General features: G+C 53.4%; 1 protein-coding gene across 1 annotated transcript in view; it reads right to left on the bottom strand.

Moving 5' to 3' along the window:
* Positions 1 to 16,160, bottom strand: part of TET3 (tet methylcytosine dioxygenase 3) — a 104,971-nt gene extending 88,811 nt beyond the window's left edge. The window contains exons 1-2 of the mRNA XM_072766942.1: positions 16,040 to 16,160; positions 14,467 to 15,199 (exon numbers count right to left, since the gene is read on the bottom strand). Coding sequence (XP_072623043.1) covers positions 14,467 to 14,769 — 303 coding nt within the window. The 5' untranslated portion in view covers positions 14,770 to 15,199; positions 16,040 to 16,160. The remainder of the gene's footprint in view (positions 1 to 14,466; positions 15,200 to 16,039) is intronic.
* Positions 16,161 to 16,818: the final 658 nt, after the last annotated feature.

Genomic DNA, 16,818 nt, shown 5'->3' with positions numbered 1-16,818 from the left:
AAGGTGACAACAGCTAGAACACAGCAGGGCCGGGAGTCTAAGCCGGATCCATCTGGCTCTAAAGACCAGACTCTTAACCATAACACAGTCCTGGCTCCTCCCTCCCTCGAGCGCCCACCTCAGAAAACAGACTGCTTGAAGCCCACACTGCCCGTGGCTCAAAGCCTCACCAAGTCAGCCTTGCCCTCCCCTTACACACAAACACCCACACCTCACCCTAGATCACTCATCTCTCATGCTTGCACATACCCCACCCCATCCAGACAGCCTCCACCACCACCACCACCACTAGGATGTTTCCTCCTCTCAAAGGCCATTGAAGGTGGCCCATCAAGTCTCAGGGGTCTCTCAGATCCCAGGGCTTCCCATCCCTGGGAAAGGCTGAGGAGGGGCAGTGACCCAGACCCTAAGAGGTCTGGCCTCCACTCCCCAGACTCTGAGCCTTTGAACGCTACAACACCCAGGAGACTAAAAGGGCAAGGGAAGAAAGAACAGAATGGGGAGAGGAAGGTCCTTCAAACCACTCCTGGATTTCACTGCCTGGGCATCCCTGGGTACACCCTGCTCCACACTGTCCCCTCCCTGGAGCTGAACATCCTAGAGTTTCCATCTCCTGGGAAGGGGACAGCCCACAGACTCTGGTGCTCGTATGTCTGGTTCAGTTCCTGGCTCCATCACCAGCTCACTGCAGCACCTTGGCCGAGTTACTTTACCTCTCTTAGCCTCACTCTGCTCTCTTGTCAAATGAAACTACAAATAACAGCTAACTCCTGGACAGATTCTACAGAGGATTCTACAGAGAAACGGAGCACGGAGACCACCATATGACCAAGCAGAGCCCACTCCCATCTTAATTCCTGGGGGAGCTCGCTGTGTGCTACTCCTCATCTCACAGATAGAACAGCTGAGGCTACAGAGGAAAAGGTGACTGGTCAGACTTATCAGGATGCGTGAGAGCCTCTGTTTCAGGGACACGCTCTGCTACCTGTCCCACTACAGATGCCCAATTGCTGCTTCCTCCATGAGGCCCCAAGGTGGATACTCAGAACAGGATGAGCTGCCTTAGGAGAGACGGCAAAGTGGGCCTCGGTGAGGAGACTCCAAGAAGCGCTAGGGCGCACACCTGCCTCCCCTCTGGGGATAGAGGGCAGCCCTTCTGGCTCCTCTCCAGGGTAGGTAGCGAGGTGAGGTGAAGTGAGGCGTGATGCAGTGTCCTGAGCCATGGCTCAAGATGGGAAATGGTTTCTGTACCACATAGCTCTTACCTGGGCCAGGCCAAGTGAAGCCCCTTCTTCACTATGGTCCCTGGAACCCCCGGCCCACCCAGTCACCCCACATGCAGTCTGCTGCTGGGGAAGAGTGACTAACATGCTTGGACAGTAACAATTCATACTGTTGCTGCTGCGGCTGCCACAGTTTATCAAAGCCCCTGCTATGTCCCAGGCCCGGTGCCAATTATGCCATAGGAGCATCTGACTGGGGTTTTGACTTCCTCCACACACAGCCTTGGCTCTAATGGGGAAGCAGACTTCGAGAGGTTAAGTCACTTGCCCACCAACACACAGCTAGTGAGCAGGGAGCTAGAATTCCAATCTAGGCCTTTCTCATTCCGGTTCTCTAACCCTTCTCTCCCTCTGCCAACCCCAGGGAAATGCAAAAAGGGACAGGGTCATCTGAACCTAACCACTTCCCTTCAAGCTATGGGTCTGAGAATAGTAACGTTTTTCATGCCTCAGAGACTTCATGAGGCTGCTTCTGGACTCAGTTCCGCTGCCTCTGCCCCTCCCCCGCCTGGTGCTAGGCTTCCTCAGATGGTGCCCTCCCTGACTGTCCCCTCCCTGTGCAGCTCTCCCAGCTCCTCTAGCCCCCACAAGCATCCCCCACTCCTCCGGGGCCTCACAGCACAGCTCAGAGCCTCTTCTAGAGCACCAGTCACAATCAAGCACAGTTATTTATTTACACGGCGGTCTTCCCCAGGTGGGCAGAGGCCCTGTCTTCCCCACTTTACTAGGCTCTGCACAGAGCTGGAATGTGCTGAGTTTCTAGACAAGGAGGGTGGAGAGGCAGGGGATTTGGGTGCTGAAATGTGGAGGCCATTCTCCTGGTGACCTTCTCTTTGAGGTCCCTAAGGATCGGAGGGACACCTGCTCTTTGGAGAGGGCAGGACCTGCTTAAACCAGACTACAGCTGAACTTCAGCCCTGTTCAGACAGCACATGTCTTCCTCCCTAGCCTGCAGGAGACTGTTTGACCCCCCCCCGCTTCCCTCCACCAACTTCAGTGCTAACTCAGTCCTACCACACCCACGGATCCTAGCTCACTCCCCCAGCAGTCTCTGGCTACACTAGAAGAGCCTATAGTCTCCCAAGGCAGTCCACCTGCCCCCCATCTCTGTCCCACACTGGCCTCCTGTCCTTTCCTGAGGCAACTGGAATGCCAGGGCTCCAAGGAGTCACAAAGGCCATGCTCCCAGCAGAGACACTCTCCACAGCCCACAACCCACAACCAACCTTCTCCCATCTCTACTGGCCTCTCTTTCTACATTTTGGCCTTCTCAGTGATTGACCCAGAGGTACTTGGGACCCCTAGGGGCTAAGGGTACTTCTCCACTGGGAATAGGGACATAGCCATCCCCATTGAGAAGAGGCAAATGGATTTATTCACTCTCAGAACACACGAATTACCCCCAACATTGAGAACCTCTGTAACACAGATACCCACAGGCCAGAAACCACGCAAAGACTAGTGAATGGGGACACATCCAGACGAAGATTCAGGAGCTCATGCAAGAGCATCAACCAAACATCAACCCCAACTGTATACAGGACCCCATACTTGGAGCATTACAGAGCAGATCTTGCTTAATCCTCAAAACAAACCAGTGAAATAGAATTATTCACCCCCATTCTACAGACAGAAAAATTAGTTTACAGGGAGACTAAGCACCTTGCCTAAGGTCACACAACAAGAAAATGAGCAGGGCTCTTGCCATCCCTCACTTATAGTGAAACAGTCGGGGCTGCTTTGTATAGTTCTGATTTTTTTTTTTTTAAAGACAGTTACACCCATTTCTTTCTTTCTTTCTTTCTTTCTTTCTTTCTTTCTTTCTTTCTTTCTTTTCTTTCTTTCTTTCTTTTTTAAATTTATTTATTCATGAGAGACACAGAGAAAGAGAGGTAGAGACATAGGCAGAGAGAGAAGTAGGCTCCATTCAGGGAGCCTGATGTGGGACTCAATCCCGGGACTCCAGGATCATGCCCTGGGCCAAAAGCAGATGCTCAACTGGTGAGGCACCCAGGTTTCCCTAGTTCTATGATTTTCATATCAACCTACCTCTTCTAGAGTTGGCAGAGGATAGACAAACTTCTCTTCTCTGGCACAGCTGTGTCCTGAATGAGGTCACTCCCCACAAAGCTTTAAAGTTCAGTTCAAGACCCACTTCCTCCAGGAAGCCTTTAAGGGTTACCCCAATCCTCAGCCAGCTGACAGTACTTCTAAGGTTTCTCATTTGACACTTGGTGCTATTTGGCTAGGTGTCCTGCCCCCACACACACACACCAGAATGGCTGGAGTTGTGCCTTCCCAAAGCCCCTGAGGAGTTTTGCCCAACATTCCAAATACTGAATGAAACTGAAGTCAACTATGGGGGAAGTCGTACCCTTCTTTCCTCCCTCTCCATCACACAAATCATTGTGCCAGGGCGGCCCCGGTGGCGCAGTGGCTTAGCGCCGCCTGCAGCCTGAGGTGTGATCCTGGAGATCCAGGATCGAGTCCCATGTTGAGCTCCCTGCATGGAGCCTGCTTCTCCCTCTGCCTGTGTCTCTGCCTCTCTTTCTCTCTGTGTCTCTCATGAATAAATAAATAAATAAATCTTTTTTTTTTTTAAAGCATTGTGCCAAAGAAACCCAATACCCCCTCCACCTTCAGAGCCTATGTTTGAAGTCCCCGGTGTCCACGCATCAATTTCCAACCAAGTAATTGCAGCGCATCACATACATCATCCCCTATATTTGAAACTCTTTGCAGTTGTCATGGCAACTGCCTTTGCCTTCATTCACTGATCAGGCCTCACAATTAGCTTTGGCAGCAGAAGTCTGTGTCAACAGCAGTCACAAGGAGAAGGAGGAGGAAGTGGAGGAAGTGAAGGAAGTGGAGGAAGAGGAGAAAGAGGAGGAAGAGGAGGAAAAAAGGTGCTTCTCCTGTAGATGCAGCAGAGACAGACTGAATGAACCCATACACCCAGCAATGTCCGAGAGAATGCAGTCAGAGCCAGCCAACAACTCCACCCATGTGCTTCCACACTGACAAACAGAAGGCACCTGCCCACCCCACCCCCACCAGACAGCGGTTGTAGCTCTGCTCATACTCTGCACGCCCTCCTAGAAGCTGGTGAGAAAGTCTTCTAGTCTATGAACTTCATCAGCGTTTCCTCACCCCAAATTCAACAGCCTGGGTCACCAAATGTTCCAGGATCCAAGCAAACAACAGGAGACCTGAAGAGCTCATTGAGAGGTAGGACAGGAATGCTGAGTGGTTTAAAAAGCTGGGGAAAGCACCCGTGGAAGACTTCCAAGAGAAATGAACACAAAGTGTCTTACCTACCACCTGCAGGATCTGGGAATACCCTCAGGTAGCCCCTGCCACCAGCCATGAGCATTCAGGAAGCATCTCCACACACCTCAGGCTCAGGGACGATGCCCCCTTCCTCCTGGATGCCCCCTCATCCTTCACATATGGCCACATTAAAACTCTCAGAACATGTGCCCTTCCTTCCCCACTGGGCCCAAAGGTGAGTAAGGCTGGTCTCTGCCCTCAAGGCGTCCTTCCCTTACAGCCCTGACAGACTGTACTGTAATTATTTGTTTCCATGCTTGTCTCCCTCCCCAGACTGTGAGCTCATTAAGGATGGCATAAGCACTGCCTCCTCTTCACCCACCGAGGCTCAGAGCCCAGTGCGCCTTGTGCACAGCTAGTCCCAGGCGAGACTCCCTGAGTGAGGCTGGGAAGGCAACTCGCAAGTCTACAAGTCAGAGCAGATGACGTCCTGCTCTGGGAAACTAAAGCCCATGCCAGAGAGAAGAGCGGCCCTCCCTGTGCACAGGGGACGTTGCAGGTCCTGGGACCAAGGAAACATACCAGGAAGGTGCCTCTCCTCCTTGTCTGAGCACCAGGTCTTCCCAATGCCCCACACCTTGCTGTAGCAGGAATGCATACCCTTAAAGAACAGAGCAGTCAATAAAGAGAAAAAGATGAGGCAAGAGAGAGTCACTCCGTGTCGTTCCCACACGGGTGGCTCAGAAGTGGAACAGATTCTAGTCTGGTACCTTGGTATTTGCTTTCGATCCAGCCTCTCCACATCCCTTCCTGAGGCTTCCTCTGGCAATAATTAGGAGCAGTGGGGGCCTATGGGGCACATGAAGTCTGGTAAGTGTCCTGAAATGACTTTACCCAATGTAATTCCCCTTCCATTTGGAGAATCCAGAATTGCTGCTCTACCAGCAGCAGTAGGTACACTATTCTATCCAGACTCTGGCTGGGTGTGAGGAGGTAGGGCACACTGGACTTGGAACTTACACAGGGCAGAGCCAGCAGTGCAAGAAGAGCTTGTGCAACCCAACAGAAGCGAGCAACCCCCAGACCTGCGGTCACCTGAAGGCCAGCCAGGCACCCCGCAACCAAACTGCCAGCTTTCTTTTCTCCCTCCCTCCAAGACTAATAAAAACTTAGGTTATCGGATTTCTTATGCAAATGACAGAAGACAAGGCCAGAGAGGGGTGTGTCCACTGCAGGTGTGCCAGCAGCCTCCGCCCTGTATGACCACACCCAGGGAGAGGCCTACAGCAGCCCTGAACGACCCCCACCCACCCACCTTCGGAAGAGCCAGCCAGGCCACAGTTGGGCCCAAGGAAGATGAAGGAGTGCCTTTCCTTTCTAACCCCTCTCCTTCCTAAGCATCCTGCCTTGGATCCACAAGGGAGCTGTATATAAAGAAGGGATGAGAAAGGGAGTAGGGAATTAGTGACAACTCCTGTGACCCCTGATGTGGTCTTCTGACTGGTAGGGTCCCCGCACTGCCTTCTCCAGAATAAGAGGCCCAAGGCAAAGAGGAGACAACAGCGCTAGATATAAACACAGGCAGGGTTAGCCAAGGCTGCTGGTCAAGACTGGGGGTGGGAGAGGCCACTTCCCCCTAGGGAGCTTTGGAGAGAGCCTTTGGGTGGGGAGCCACACCTATTGTTATTCTTTCCCCATAGCATGCAATTAAAACACAGCCCTTGCCTTCCAGGAGAAGCAATGAGCTTCAGGGTGTGTTAGAACCCAGGAAAGCACTAGTCCCTTACACACCCTTCACCACTTACCTTGGGGTGGGGACAGAGATCCCAATCCAAAATATCCTTCTGAGAAGAGCCAGCAGAAACAATGATTTCCCAACCCAGATACAGGTTTCAGTGAGGGCTCAGAGATCACACAAGAAAACTCCATCTTCAAAAGAGCTTCTCATAGTAATGGTAATGTTCTGTATCTATACTATCGCATACACACGGCACTAGCCACAAGTGGATTTCGAGCAACGGAAAGGTAGCTAGTGCAACTGAGTCACTGAATCTAGTTTTATTTCATTTCAATTAATTTAAAAAGCCACACCACGGCTAATGGCTACCATAGTGGACAACTCAGAGCATATTTCTTCAATTTCAGAAGGCCATGAATACTACTGAGACTCTGCGGAAAACCATGGGCCCTCTCCCCTGAGAAAACATACCTCCGCACCTTCACATATTATTTGGCAGAAATTTTCAGAAAGTTCAGAGACACTATTCCAATGTAGGTCTGAGATTAGGTCTAGGTCTAAAATTGTCTAGAACTTGACCAAAATCTTTCATGGCCTAAAAGAGATATTTCTTCTGCAATGTAATTGTCTAATATGAAAACAGACCTGATGCTATACTTTACAGTCTTAGCAGAAGACACCAAGCAGGGAAGCCTCCACCTAATAGGGAATGTCCTCGTAACATCCCTACCAGTCAACACCCAGCCTATCCCCCGACACATGCAAGCACAGGAGAGGCACCCGCTCTCAGGGTTGGCTCTTCATTTTTTTTTTAAGATTTTATTTATTTATTCATGAGAGACACAGAAAGAGAGAGAGGAAGAGACACAGGCAGAGGGAGAAGCAGGCTCCATGTAGGGAGCCCTATGCGAGACTCGATCCCAGGACTCCAGGATCACACCCTGGGCCAAAGGCAGGCGCTAAACCACTGTGGCTCTTCGTTTTTGGTACATCTGTCTAATACTTGTTAATGTTAGATAATTCTTTTTCTTTCTTTTTTTAAAATAAGCTTTACACCCAAAGTGGGGCTTGAACTCACAACCCTGAGAGCAAGAGTACATGCTCACCGACTGAGCCAGCAGGTGCCTCTAGTCAATTCTTTTTTCTAACATGGGTTCAATCTCCCTGCTTATAAACTTCCACCCACTACTAAAAGTTCTGCACACTCCTCTACGCATAGACATTGACTCCTTTCACATAACACTCACCTTAGCTTTCTTCATGTCCAAGCTGAACAGACCCATTTCCTTCAATTACCCTGCCCATGATCACTCTGACAGATCTGGAGATAGCTCTCAACAACCCTCATAGAGTTTCAGCTCTTCCTACTTGCTAGGAAACCAGGGATTCTTACTTTTCCATTACTCTTTCTTTTTTTAAACAAGTGTAAGACTCTGGATTTACTAACTAAATTCCATCAAGTTTGGCTGGGGTCCATTTCTCCAAACTGCCCCAGTCTCCTTAACCCCTCACTCTATCATTCAACCTAACACCTCCACCATCACCATTCACCATCCCACCCCACCCACAGATCTGACACACCTACTCCCTACCGACATCTTAGTTAGATGGTACACCTGTCTTCTCTTCACTAAGTCTCCAAGCCTCCCCATAAGACCCGAGGTTCTACAAACACACCTCTCCTCTTCACAACACCACCAACTACTCCTCCCTCATGTGCTCCAAGATCCTGAGCCAGGTTGCTTGCCAGCAGACATCTTCTGAGAGCCCTTTCCTGACCATTCTCAACACACACACACATACAAGTTCCCCAAGTTCTTATGGGGTTTTATTGATAACTCAAGAAGGGAATGGGCTCCAGAAGAGTAAGAATAAGCCCAAAGTAAATCTCAAGAGGTTCTTGTCTCTCTGATCTGCAGGGTGAAGAAATGGGTTGGGGGCACCTAGGTGGCTCAAGTTGGTTGAGCGCCCGACTCTTGGTTTCTGCTCAGGTCATGATTTCAGGGTTGTGAGATGGAGCCCTGTGTCTGTTGGGCTCCAGGCTCAGCTTGGAGTCTGCTTAAGTTTCTCTCTCCCTCTGCCCTCCCCCCACCTGGTGTGTGTGTGTGTGTGTGTGTGTGTGTGTGTACACACAGGCGCTCACTCGCATGCTCTCTCTCAAATAAGGAAGGGAAGGAAGGAGGGAGGAGCTGGGTCATCTTCCTTACTGTTGTTGGCAACAGGAATTCTCTAGCTGCTCATCAAGACTTACTTCTCATCCCCTTCTCCAAGCTCCACCCCCTTTTCCCAGTTATACAAGTGCTGAAGATCAACTGCTCAAACTCTCACGCACATACCAATCACCTGGGAATCTGGTACAGATTCTGATTCAGTATGTCCTAGGTAGGGCCCAAAATTCTGCATTTCTAACAAGCTCCCAGGTAACGCCAGTGCTGCTGGTCCACTGATAGGCAAGGAGGATATCTGGTCACGAACCATTCAGTTACTCTAAAACTCAGGGCAAGTGAACCACCTGCAGTAGAAGAGCCCAGGTCAGTGCCCAACATCTCAGTCTCTTATCTGCATCAGAGAATTTCCACTCTAACTACACATTAGATACACCTGGGGAGCCCCAGCCCAATTGGGTTCACCACAGACCAATTAAATCAGAATCCCTGGGAGTGGAACCCAGGGGACTGCAAGTTGGAATCCCTGATCCCCATGGTTGATAAAAAGACTGAACAGGGCAGTTACGCCAGTAGCCTCTCTTCAGGATGATTTTAAATAAAAAAAAACTGGCCCTCTGATCTGTCCAAGAAGCTGCAGGAGATGCCATTTATTTGCAGAAATCCAGATCTATTAATCTGGCTGGGCTGCTTTAAAGAGCCACAGGGACCACACCCCCACCAAAGCTCACCACTTGCTTTTCTAGTCTCACAAACCACCTTTTTAACAATCTGCTCTAGAGCTGTCAAAAACTGACATCAAGCTTATGCATTAATAATTTCCAAAATCTCTCTGAAAAACGGGACTTTTTGCCCATCTCTGGTCCCCTTTTCAACAATTAACATCACATAACAATTGTCACTCTGTGAGCACAGGTGAAGGTGTTCCATAGGCAGCAAATGGCTCAGACTCAGGTTGAGGCAGCTGGCTGGCCCCCCTTCCCAAGCACTCACACTGTGGTCTTCGCCACCCTCACTCCTCCCAAAAGGACAGGGCCTCAGTGGCTGTTCCCCATCCACAGTCACGAAGCCCAAAGTTATAAACCTACTACTCTTCCTTCTCATCCTTGCCCAGGGAATATATAAAAGACATTTGTGTCTTGAGCATTTTCCACCAGCCTCAGCACATTCGGGCCTCTGGACTTCCTGACACTCCTCTTCAGGGGTCAGGCCACTCCTGAATCTACCTACAGTGACGCACCCCCCTCCCACAGGAGTGTGGTCTTCCACCATCTGCCCTCACTGCACAGCAGCCCCTGTAGCCACACAGATGGTTCAGTTCTCCCTGAGTCCCACCACCTTCCTCCTTGGGGCACCATTCAGGACTGTACTGTCAGCATTTCCTTTTTAAAGAGCAATCCCATTCCTCCGGCTAACTTCCCTTTTAGAGTATGTGGCCATGGGGTTAAAAACTGCATCTGAAAAACGATTTCTAAAGGCTGTGGTAAATGCCTCCCCTTGCCCGGTCTTTCACTCTGGCTTCATGAACGCTAAGACGGGATTCCTTTCTCTAAAGAATCTCATCACCTCTATTTTACCTATCAGTCAGTTCTCCCTTTGCTGGTGGGAACTGGGGCCAGACTTAAAGCACCCCTTCCTCACAGCCTCTGTCTTCAGGAACACAGAACTCCTGACAGGCAAGGCAAGAATTCTGATACTGTTGAGAGATTCCCAATTCTGAGGTATTTTGTCTCAAAACTGGCATAGAGAGCTGTTTCAGCCACTGAATCCACTTGACTGAGGGCTGGACAGTGTTTTCACACTATATATATTCCCCCCCCCCCCCCATTTATCTTCATTTTTCACCCACAATGTTCTTAGTCAAGCTCCCAACCTTACTCATGTGTTTCTCTAAGCAAGTTTTGTTCTGTTTTGTTTTTTTTTTCTCCATAAAATTATTTTCCTACTCTTCCTATCAGGTGTTTATTTCCTTCATCCATGAGCAATTTGTCAGGCCCCGGACCACAGCAGCTCCTTGCTCCTGGGGGTCTAGGTTCCTCCCCGCAGCAGAAAGGCTGGCAAACTTCTCCCTCCTTCAGTCTGGCTCCCTGGTTCTTCTATGAACAAGCTAGAAGAGGTCTTGAGATAAATATTTAATCTGTATTATATCTCCACAACTACAACTCAGAGACTAAAGCATAATTGTTTAGGCATGAAGATACCACACTGTCTTTCACCCATCTTTACCCCCTCAGAGTTGGGGTTCACTCCCAACCATCTTCTCTAGATTTCTAGGAAGGTTTTGTCCCTGTCTATTGATCAACTACTAAGTGCCCAACATTATGCATATTTTAATCGCCATTAATCCTCACAACAACCCTGCAGAGAAGAATTACTCCATCTGACATATAAGAAACCAATGCTCAGGAGGCACCTGGGTGGCTCAGTTGGTTAAGTGTCAACTCTTGATCTCAGCTCAGGTCATGATCTGAGTCGTGAGTTCAAGCCCTGCTTTCGGCTCTATGCTGGATGTGAAGCCTACAGAAGAAGAAAGGAGGAGAAGAAGAAGAAAGGAGGAGGAAAAGAAGAAGAAAGGAGGAGGAAAAGAAGAAGAAAGGAGGAGGAGGATGATACCTGGGTGGCTCAACGGTTTAGTGCCTGCCTTCAGCCCAAGGCATGATCCTGGAGTCCCGAGATTGAGTCCCGCATCAGGCTCCCTGCATGGAGCCTACTTCTCCCTCTGCCTGTGTCTCTGCCCCTCTCTGTGTCTCTCATGAATAAATAAAATCTTAAAAAGAGAGAGAGAGAGAGAGAGAGAGAGAGAGAGAGAATGAGCAAGAAACTGATAACACAGTAAGAAGCACAATGCTTACTCTGGGGTCTGAGGCCTACTTTGTCCTTACCCCCACCAAACCTTACTTTACTAAGTAAGCATCTTCTTGTACTATAAGCCAAAACTCAGGCAAAAAGAATGGGAAGGAACACTAACAGCCTTGAACATCAGCCTGGGATGTAAATCCTTCCTGCCACGTACAAGAATGAACCACATCAAGGTGGATTACCTCACTTCTGGTCCCAGAGAAGCAATCACCTGGCTCTGGTGGGAGGACGCATCCCTGGGAGCTATCTCTAGTCTTAAAATGCTGAACTTCTTTTCTGAGTGAAGGGGCTCCACAGCACCTCCCCCTCCACACATATAGACACACACTGCAAAACAGAATGAGGAGCAGGGAAGAAAGATGGGATACCCAAGATAATGCTCCCCCCTTACAGAATGACACAAAGCAGCTGTCAGCTCAAAGGCAGCAGGTGGAGGTGGAGACAGGATGGAAGAAAAAGGTGCCTAGGAGAAGAAATGCCCAGGAGCAGGATGTAAGGAAATGGATTGGTTCTCAAGAGACTCCTGGATGCTGTGCTTGTCTCACCTGAAAAACCAGGGCCAAACTCTAAAATTCTATTCCAGAGTCAAAAAAAAAATCCTCAGATGCCAGTAACATGTCTCCCCCTTTCCCAACCTCCCCAATCCCAGGATGTCTGCTACACGGCTGCTCAAATCTAATGGTTAAGGTCCCAGGAGTCCCCTTGGGGCTGGTAAATGCTGGGCTGGTTCTCCGGCTCAATCACAGAGCCTCTCTGGGCGTTTCTCAGCTCTGTGACTACTCCAGGGATACAGTCATTAAATGCAGTGTAGCCTGGACAGTGGTTCCCCTGCTTTCAGCTTTCATGGACCAATAAAAAGAAAGTCATAAATCTAGAAATACTTATTACCATCTTGTATTTTATCAAGTCAAGACTTTTAAAAAATAGGTCTACTTTCTATCAGCATCTTCATTTTGTAAAAGAAAGCACATTTTGAACATCAAATAGAAAGGAACCTATCCTTAAAGCAGGTCAGAAAAAGTTTGTTCACTCCATTGCCCCCTTTTCATTGTTTCTCTAGAAACTGGGAGAGCTTTGTTGTGGGCCACCACTGGTCTACACACCAGTATGTGGACCTTCTGTCCTGGAACACCTTGGGCCACCAGCCACAGACCCTGGGGGCCTAGAGGGGCAGCCAGCCACAGCGAGGTCCACCAGCATATATAGATCTCTCAGCAGGGCTGTCTCTATGCCTCAGCCAAGCCAGATCCGTGTATCTTAACCATGATCACCCAACAGCCCAGGCCAGCAGCTTCTGTACAAGGATGACGGGACCTTGGCCTTACTCCCTGCCCCTTTCACTAAGGTATGCTGAATCGGTACCACCATAAGAAAAGCTCAAACATGGTTCACCAGGGCCACTGGTTCCAGGAATATCCAGCTTAGAAAGCTCAGCCCCCTTCCTCCTCCGGTTTGATCATGGGAGAAATGGAGTGAAACTGAGGGGTGAGAAGGGGGGTGAATGCCTGAAGGAAGCAAGCAGTGGAACCAAGCTTTAAAAGTCGTCTAGGCACATCTTCCTTACACCAACACACAAGATATCATCATGCCCAGGAGTGAAGCCTACCCCTACTCCCCCGCCCTTTCAGAAATGACCGAAGGGCCCTAGGCCAGCAGGATGCCAACTCCCCACAACACCTGCAACATACAGCGGCTGGACACCGTCTTCCAGGCTAGGGTGGGGAGCTGTGCATATGATCCAGATGTCTGCTCCAGCCAGAGACCAGGGAAATAGAGCACAGAGTCTGTGGTCCTGGGCCATGCACGATATGCAACTTCCACCAGGAATGGACAAGAAAAAGGTAAAAGGGGGCAAAAAAAACATCCCAGCAACACCCACCTCCCTGCCCCCAACACTTGCAGCTTTCTTCTCGGCCACAGGACCACAGCCCCACCACGCTCACCGCACAGCTGGGCGCTCAGCGGTCAGGGAAATCCCGAGCGCCAGCCGCCAGCCCATGGAAGCCACAGGTGCCCTAGCCCTCAGAAGCGTAGCAGCTCCCAGCCCCGCTGGAAAAGGCTTCAAAGGCCATCAAGCACAACCCCTCCATTTCCCCAGGGAGAAGACAGGCCCAGAGAGGGGGCCCGAGCTGTCTGAGCCCTTGGACAAATCAGTGGCAGAGCGCAGGCGCCCCGCAGACACAGCGCAGGCCTCCGGCTCTGTCCAGCGCGGGTTCCGCTGCCTGGAGAGACCTCAGCTGCTACACCGCTCCTCCCAAGCTGCGCCACTTCACTCGTCCCTACTTCTGCCAACTCTCGGCTATCGAGGCTGCCACCAACCTCGTGCTGGCAGCCCGCCATCAGAATAGAAGGGAAAGATGGGAAAGACCCAATGCAGGGTCACTACCTCTCCACTTCCCCCTCTCATCTCATCCCCACTCCTCCTTTCCTCCCTCTGTCCCCCTATTCCAAATAAAGGGAGTACTCTTCCCAGCGCCTGACAGTGTCTCAAAGGCACAGGCATTCATTCATTCTTTCACCCGGTCTCCGAGTGCCAACTACACATCAAGGAACCGAGCCAGGTCCCGAGAACACAGAGATAAAGAAAAGTCTTTGACCTCCAGAAGTACCTCAGTCCGGTAGGGGAACCCAAATCATGAGCTGTCATTAAATTTCCAGTTCCAAATGGCTCTCCTGCCCTCTTTCTGAGAATGATGGTACCCAAAAAAAAAGGCTCCAGGAAACGAAACATTCCATTCCATCAAGGCAGCACAAAACCACGCCATCACCCCAAATCTTCCTTTCCAAATCCATCATTCCCCATATCACCCAAGCATTGGTGTGACCTTGAAATACATCTGAGGCTTCAAGCAGGACAAAAAAAGGCAAAAAACAAAAAACAAAAACCTCCTAGAACTAAGGCTGGATAGGTCCTGCATCAAATGCAAACATCAGCGATGAGAGTGCTAACCGGAGACCCCAGCCCCCTGGGCACTCTCGTACAAACTGTCAGCCCGGCAAATGCGCGCAAGCAAGCCGGCTCCTACCCACGGCCCCATTCAAAGACCAAAAGGATCCAAACGAAAGAACGGGCTTGATGGTCTCTAACAAGACCCTGTGAGTACAGCGCCTTGGTGTAAAGGGCGGGGTAGCCAAGCCAGGGCCAGCTTACCTCCTTGAGAAGCCCCACTTTCTTCTTCAGCACCTCACACTTGCGCAGTTTGCAGATCTGGTGCGTGCGGCGGTTGGTGCAGCTGGTACAAGCCCCGCAGTTTTCTAGCCGCCGGCAGGGCTCACAAGTACCACACCGCTTTCGCTTCTTTCGCCCATCTCCACCGCCTCGGAGTTGGGGCTCACTCCCAGCCATTGGGAGCCCAGGCCCCTGGAAACCCCCTACCATCACCTGGCCCTGAGGGAAGTCATAAAGGCCTGGCAGGTCCGGCTGGACTGCCAGGGGCACCTGAAACTGGCTCATGATGCTGCCAGAGGTAGGGGCATAGGTGCCGGAGCGGAGCCACGGTCCGGCCTCCCGCCGCCTGCCAAGGCCACCACTGGGTCCTTCTTTCCTAAAACAGTCAAGAGTGCACAAGGGTGAAGGCAGGTAGCTCCAGTCTCCAGGATGGGCGCCTCTTCACCTCCTCTGAAGCAGTCTGATAGGGCTCAGTTGGGGGCCACTCTCCCATCTGCTGGGGCCCAGGATCTGGGGCAGGACGCCAGCGGCGGTCCCCAGAGAAGGGATCATCTTGGCTGGGTGGGTTCTTCACCCTCACCCGCCCTGGACCCAGGCATGAGGTAAGCAGGTGGGTGTGTGGTGGGGGCTGGGCAGGGTGAGGAGTTTCTCCTGGTACTTCTCCTCCGGGGGCGGGGGGGTGGGGGGGGCCGGATGATGGAGAAGGCAGCGCTGCCTAAAACAGAGACAGAAAAAGGGGAAGCGCATCACTGGAGGCTCGGCGACAACTTTCACATGTTACCTCTTCCTGCTTCTGGAAAAAGAGAAAATGGGGGAAGAGAAAGGGCTTGCTCAAATGAAGTCCTGCCCAGAACCTCTGGCAGGGCGCACCAGCGCCCGCCCCCCGCCTGGGCCAGAAGGCCTGTGAGCGCCTGGTGGGGCGATCCCATCAGCGGGGGAACCCGCCCCACGGATCTGAAGGGGTGATCCAGGTGAGATTTCCAAGCAAGTTGTCCTCTACCCCACCCCACGGGCTTGGGAGAGTTTCACCAAAATTCCCACACACACCCCTCACTGGAGGTCGCCGGGCCTCCCCAAGGGAGCAGAGCTTTCAAAATAAAGTTTGCGGAGAGCTTCCCTCGGCGCTGCTGCCCGAGCGCCCCCCGCACGCAAGCGGCCTGGGCCGGGGCGCGCCCGGTGGCCCCCGCCGGCCGCCCCGCCGCGCCCCCCGCCCGCCGGCCAGACCCGGGGAGGGCGGCCCGCTCCGCCGAGGGGCGCGGAGAAGGGGGCGCGCTCCAGCTCGGGCCGGGCCGCGCGCGCGCCGCCGCTCGGGCTCCTTTGTTCTGGGGCCTCGGCCGCTCGGCTCCGGCGGCTCCGCAGCCCCCGCCCCGCCCCGCCGCCCCCGCCCGGCTCCGCTACACTGTGACCCGTAGCACCCACGCCCCGTCCCCCGCAACAAAGTAGCGGCCCCCCGGCCGGCCCCCGGGCCGTCCCCTCCCCCGCCCGGCCGGGCCCCCCACGCCTCCCCGCCGCCCCTCCCCCACCCCGGAGCCGGAAAGGCACCGACTGCACCGACCTGCCCGCCGCCTCCGGGGCGGAGCGCACAAAGGGGCAAAGTTTCCCGGCCCGCGCCGCGGCCGCCGCCGCCGCCGCCTGGGGCGCCCGCCTCTCGGAGCGCCTGGCCCGGCCGAGCTCTGCGCGCGGAGCCCCCCGCCCGGGCCGAGGAGGGGACGGCGCAGGAGGAAGGAAGAGGCAGCGGCGGCCGCGGCGGCAGCAGCAGCAGCAATGAAGGCGTCCGCGGGACTCCCCGCCCCCCGCGCGCCGCGGCACGTGCTCGCCCGGGGACTCCCCCGCCCGGGAGGGCGCGCACGTGCGGCCCCGCCGAGCCCCGCCGGCCCCGCCGCCCCCTCCGCCGGGCCCGGGGCTGCGCGAGGGGGGAGCTCCCGCGGGGGGGAGGGGGAGGGGGGGACGGGGCGGGCGGCCGGCGAGCGGTGGCGGCGGGCCCGGCCCGGCCGCCGCGCCTTTGCACCTGCAGGACCTCCCCGCGCCCGCGCCGGCCCTCCCAGGACCCGGCCGCCCGCTTCGGGCCAGCGGCCCCGGCCCTCCGGCGCTTCTGCAGCCCCGGCGGGCGAGGCGGGCCGCGCGGGGTGGGGCACGCGGACCTCCCAGCCTAGGCCCTCGGCCGCGCCGGCCCCGGGGTCCCCGCTTCCTGCCGCTCCCTGCGGGCCCGAGCGACGTGGGGCGGCCCGGAGCCCCCGGGAGCCGCGAGCCCGGGCCCGACTGACCCCCCCTCCCGGCTGCCGCTCGCGGATTCCGAGGCAGGACAATGGGGGACATCGCGCGTGTGCGTACCGA

This window comes from Vulpes vulpes, chromosome 8 (genome assembly GCF_048418805.1).
Source record: "Vulpes vulpes isolate BD-2025 chromosome 8, VulVul3, whole genome shotgun sequence".
NCBI lineage: Eukaryota > Metazoa > Chordata > Mammalia > Carnivora > Canidae > Vulpes > Vulpes vulpes.
Note: the sequence above shows the minus strand (reverse complement) of the source record. Positions and strands in the feature narration are given on the sequence as shown.